Below are 6,000 nucleotides of genomic sequence, written 5' to 3' on the forward strand. Positions count from 1 at the left end.
TTCTGCCTTTGATCAAAAAATTTCCCACATACTTGGTTAAACAAAATAAACAGCCCTTGTCTAGCAAATAAATCATGTTGAAAAACAATCCCCAGTCAAGAGTTCTCCCACCATGCACAGAAAATTTAACACGCGATTGACATGCCATAAAAAGGAGGCCTGAATGGATTTTATTAGTGGCCCAGTTATATGGGATGCAGATTTCTGATCCGGAATTGACAGTGCAAGATGTGATCTAGCAGTACTGTGTTAGTGTTTCATTCCAAGCATGAGGGAGGAAAACACTGCATCAGAGCTGAAATTATTACGCTATTAATATTCAAACCCACCCCACAAACAGCATCTGGCATTGTTATATGGCTACAATATCCTGGATCAGCGTGTGACGTGAGTGGGAACATCACAGATAACGACGGCATAGCAGTGCAGAAATCATTGCATCTAATCTTAAATGCTAATTTGCCAGTGCTTCAACTAATAGGATCGTGTTGCAAGAGCATTTTAAGGATCAGATGATGCTTTAGCCGGTTCTTAACAGCATTAATCCCCTAATTAATGGAATTTATAAAACAGTTGCTTTTAGCAAAAGGTAGAGAGGGCCTGCATTTGTTGAGCGCAACCAGTTGTTACACTCGCCACAAAAAGGTCTTAATGGTGGCAAATATCACTTAACGGCTAAAGCATGATTAATGTATTATACATATGATGTTAGCTGCTCTGAGCCCAGTTTTGGCCGGGGAGGGCAGGGGCTAAATTATTATTATTATTATTATTGTTGTTGTTGTTGTTGTTGTTGTTGTTGTTGTTGTTGAACCAGGGAGGGCGGGTGTCATAAATTCAACATAAACTGAACCCTGAACATTACGGTCAAGAAGTAATCTTTTTCTTCAACAGCCAGTGATAAAGAGTAACTTCAGTAAAAGGGCAAGGCCAGACAAATTCCTCCACTGTGAGAATGTGCAGGATTTTTGAAGTTTCAAGTTGTAAACAATTAAAGACATGCAAGAATTATGGTGTCGGTCTTCTCAAGAAATGGCATGAGAGAGAGGATTTGTTTTATTGCATGCTGGAATCATTCTAACCACCTCCAACTAGGAAATCTCCAATAGTTATGACTGCAAAATTAAAGATACACAGTGCTATATGCCTGTTTGAGAGACAAAGATTTATTTCCCTTCCATCCTTTGATCCACACCAAACCTTGAGGTACTGAGCCTGAAACAAGTTTGTTGGTATCTAATTCAGAGAAGCAATGCAAATAATTAACAAAAAAGACACATGGTTATATACATTCTTATATATCAGAAAATATTTGTATATTGCTGAGCTATCAAAGTCCAACAAATACCAACATTTCTTTCGATCTATTTGACACATATTACATTGCTTATCTGGGTGGGACGCAGGTGGCGCTGTGGGTTAAAGCCTCAGCGCCTAGGACTTGCCGATCGAAAGTTCGGCGGTTCGAATCCCTGCGGCGGGGTGCGCTCCCACTGCTCGGTCCCAGCGCCTGCCAACCTAGCAGTTCGAAAGCACCTCCGGGTGCAAGTAGATAAATAGGGACCGCTTACCAGCGGGAAGGTAAACGGCGTTTCCGTGTGCGACTCTGGCTCGCCAGAGCAGCGATGTCACGCTGGCCACATGACCCGGAAGTGTCTGCGGACAGCGCTGGCCCCTGGCCTCTTAAGTGAGATGGGCGCACAACCCCAGAGTCTGTCAAGACTGGCCCGTACGGACAGGGGTACCTTTACCTTTACCTTTACATTGCTTATCTACTGGGGTTAATAGTCCCACATATAAACACACCTGAATAACTCATTAACTGAGAGCTCAGACTAGGCCACACCTCACCTCTGCTTTCATTCAAAATGAACCCTGTGAACACTCTGGTTTTCAGCCAGGGGTCAAATCAAGTCAAGTGTAGATTATTTCGCAAAAAGAAATCTTACACAAAACAATTATTTTTTAGAACTGTCATTTTACCTTGAAAAGGTACAAAATAAATACCACACAGCACTGAGCACATCTTGTCAGATGGTCAGATTTTTTCCCCCTACTAGCGTTTCATAAAATGCACTCATTGCTAACCTGGCCACTTCTGACGTTACAACATAAGAATTAATCACTCTGAGGGCATTAGGAATGCTCATCAGCTACTCATCTGTGGCCCAAAAAAGTCTACAAATAATAATAATAATAATAATAATAATAATAATGTGTTTTAATTGTCTCAACTTTAGCCAACATCCACACACTATTAAGAAACAATAGTCTGTCTATGCAATATTTCAAATCAAACCAATGCACATGGGGAAATAATGTGTTAAAATAAAATCTGGTGTATGAAAGCTGTTGAATGTTGAAGCTACCAGTTTTGCTTTTTTTTTTTAAAGAGAAACACATGTGTGGATGGACACACTTTTAAAAGAACTGACAAGATTCCAATTAACTCATACAAAGGACACCCACTTGACAGGCAAGTCAGGATTTCCCAGACACTTTTCAAATAGCTCTCTGACTCTAGCACAAGTGTTAATCCATTATGCCAATGTCTTGTCAATCCATGCAGGGGAAGGCATCAGTAAAGACTGCCACAGAAGAAACCTGCCCAGTATCTGTAACTGTCTACATTTCTCAGTGAAATTTAGCACAAACCAGCACAAACCAGAACAATTATCCCATGATACTAATTGAGATCCGATGGACCGCAGCTTGTTTCTGAAACTGAATATAGACAGATTCTTAAGGCTATGGTTTGTATCCAGCACTAGTCATACTTAGAATAAACCCAGTTAATGAGTAGAAGCCAGAACAAAAGTTAACAAAGATGACTAACTTAGGTCTATTACTTTCAATGGGTCTACTCTTGAGTAGTTAGTTGGTCACAACCCTACCAATTTGATTGAACTTGGGACGCTTGTATATTGCAAGAACCCGTATATGTCCACAACATGTTGTGAAGCCCAAAAGTATAGCATTCTTAAATATTACAGGTTTTCCCACAGATATACATCCTTTAAAAGGTTGGGGGGGCGAGAACCCAGATTTTCCTGTTGGACTATGCCCCATAAAAGGCAACACAAAAATGAGTGAAATTTGTTGCCTAGGAACACACTGCACCTTAAACAAAAAGTAACTATGGGATTTTGGGAGGGGGGGTTGCGAGGCTTTCCCTTCTAGAGTATGAGGAAAAATACTGACGGGCCCAAAAAGCCGTCCCCCAGAGTGTCATGATAACATCCAAAAGCTTCTTCCATCAAAAGCAAGAGCAACATATGCTAGCATTTCCCACAACAGAATGACAGTGATGCTCACATGTGGATGGATGAACAGCATGAGGTACAACAAAAAAACAAAAACAAGAAAACCCCACAGTATTTTGACACTGCCACTTTCAAATGAAAGCGCCGGAGGCATGAGCTACACGAGAGGAAAAAATAAAATTTCAGTCAGTAATGAGATGGAGGGAGGAAAGGCACACCCTAGTCCCTTTCCTACCCCACTAAAACAGTCTTCCCAAACCTAGTGCTCTTCATCATGGGAGTTGTAGTCCAAAAACCAGCAAAGTGCACCAGGTTAAGGGGTAAATTAGGCTACCCTAGAAACACACCCTGAGAACCATCTCACAGTGTCCATGGGACCGCAACAGTATTTTCAAGGTCGTCTTCAGTTTCTCTTCACAAAAAGGCGGTCAGGGGGGGAAAGACCTAGAGCTGCCCCTTCTCCTCCCTTCAAATACTGGCTATTTCTCTTAGTAACTCAAGGTCACACACATTCCTCTGTGAACTGGAGTTGGGAAACAACTGTTGGATACTCCCTTCCCTTCTTACGTTAAACACTTGAGAAGATTGGGAAATGGGCAGAAATTCCAACATTGTCCCAAGACCTCTTGCTCACAGACTGAAGGGTTAGCTCTCTTCCCCCTTGGTATGGTGGCAGGGCAAAAAGTGTGACCCTCCAGATGTTTAGACTCCAATTCCCATCAGCCCATAGCTGTCAACTTTTTCCTTTTTTTAAGGGAAATTTCCTTATTCCAAATAGAAAAGGGGGAAGTTGACAGCTATGCATCAGCCCCTGCCAGTACGGTCAATGGTCAAACACGGTCGTAGCTGCGGTAAAGCTGCATCTATGGGGAAAGAATGTGCTTACCTTGTGCCACCCTAGAAGTTGTAGGTTTTGTTTATGAAGTAAGGTTGGCCTAGCACAACGTACCACAAAACTGCACCATCCAGTTCTGCGGTACACTGGCTAGGTCAGCCTGGCTTCACCAAGAAAATTAGCAGGGCGAGGTGAGAGTCATTTTCCCTTCGCAACTCTGCTGAAGAGACCAAGGGAAGTGACCTGGACCCCAGGCAAATTGTGGGACCTGCTCCATGACAATTGCTTGAAGAAAGTCTTTGAGCTATGTCCTCCCCGCGCACAGCTCTCAACAAGAGAACATGGCTCCAGCGCTGACCCCCACACAAAAAGCACAAGCAGCATGTGGAGACTCACTAGTAGCCCATGAGGAAATATATTTTTTTAAACCAAGGCATATTTCTTAGGTTGGAAGTTTGAAAAATGGTCCACATCTGCCATCAGGATTTCAGGAGCTAGAAGAGACATATTGCCCCAGATGGCCTATTCCACCATGGCTGGGCCATTCTATCTACTACCAACTGCTCTGTGGCAGGAAGGATCCTGGGTACTTTTTATATGTTGGTGCTGTTTACTGTGATTAAAAAACAACAACCCACAAACCATCACAAGCTGCCTTGGAAGGCTTTTCATCCTGAATATAAATACATGCAGTAAATAAACAGAACTAAAACGATGGGAAGGCCTCAAACCTCTAACTCTTTGGTGGCATCTGCTAAAGGATCCTTGAGACACCCAGCAGTGTCCCAAATCAAGCCCTTTCCCCAAGGCTCTGTCATTAGGCAAGGGAGGCATATTTTGCTACCTGAGGGGGGGGGGGCAGGTGGAGAAAAAATATCAAAATGCAATCCTCTTATGCAACTGACAATCTGCAACCCTTAATAGAACCCCCAAAATCTGACACCTCAGGTGGCTTTCTCCTCATCATGCGTAAGGGCAGAGCCCGCCCGAAGAGCAATCAGCACATGCTCAGAGGCTACCGCTCGCTTAACACACACACACACCCAAAACATGCTCAGGAGCGCTCTTCCGCATTCCTTCTTCGGGGATGCCGATCTCTAGCTTGCAAAGAAAGAAAGGCAAAGAAAGAAAGACCGCTCCAAGGCTCAAGTTTTTATTAAGCCGTCTTTGGAATGTTGCTTGTTGCTTGACGCGTGCAGGGAGGCTTTCCCACGTGCATGAAGGTGGGGAATCTCTCTCTCTCTCTTTTCCCACATCCACGCCGCAAAATCCGGGGTCTCGCGCGGTTGTGGGCGAGGGGGGGTGGAGATCGGGGGTTTCTCCTTACCGTCGATGTTCTCCCTGTCGCTGATGTGCTGCAGGTTGCATCCCGTGTCCTCCCGGCTCAGCTCGGTGTCGGGGCGGTAGGACTCCAGCCGGGAATGGGCATTCCTCCGCAGCTTGGGGCTGGACGACACGCAGCATGAGGTCGTGTTCCCCATCTCCGCCGCCCGTGGAAAAAGGAGGAAGGAAGGAAGGAAAAAGAAGGGAAGGAAGGGTGATGGTAGTGAAGGAGGAGGAGGAGGGAGGCAGCAGTCACCAGCGACGTCGAGAAACCATCAGCGTGCTGGGAAACGGCAAGCGCCGCTGCGGGGCAAGACGACGGTGGCGGCGGCAGCAAGCGAGGCTCCCGCCGGCCGCGCTCCCCGGCGGCTGCTGCTGTGCCCCGAGGCTCATGCAAGCCGCCTTGCCCCGCCGCGCGGCTCAGTCCTCGTGCCCAGGCAGGCGCTGCTGCAAAGCCGGGCTATGCCTCTGCTGCTGCTGCTGCTGCTGCTGCAGAGCCGCAGCCCCATTGCCCTCCGCCGCTCCGCCGCCTCTTCTTCCTCTTCCCAGCAGCAGCGGCAGGAGGGGCGGGCTGGCGGC

At 45.9% G+C, this 6,000-nt stretch overlaps 1 protein-coding gene across 1 annotated transcript in view; it reads right to left on the minus strand.

The window, feature by feature from the left end:
• Positions 1 to 5,751, minus strand: part of CCNY (cyclin Y) — a 107,311-nt gene extending 101,560 nt beyond the window's left edge. The window contains exon 1 of the mRNA XM_079947021.1: positions 5,426 to 5,751. Coding sequence (XP_079803147.1) covers positions 5,426 to 5,579 — 154 coding nt within the window. The 5' untranslated portion in view covers positions 5,580 to 5,751. The remainder of the gene's footprint in view (positions 1 to 5,425) is intronic.
• Positions 5,752 to 6,000: the final 249 nt, after the last annotated feature.

The sequence above is a fragment of the Podarcis cretensis genome (assembly GCF_951804945.1).
Source record: "Podarcis cretensis genome assembly, chromosome: 12".
NCBI classification, from domain to species: domain Eukaryota; kingdom Metazoa; phylum Chordata; class Lepidosauria; order Squamata; family Lacertidae; genus Podarcis; species Podarcis cretensis.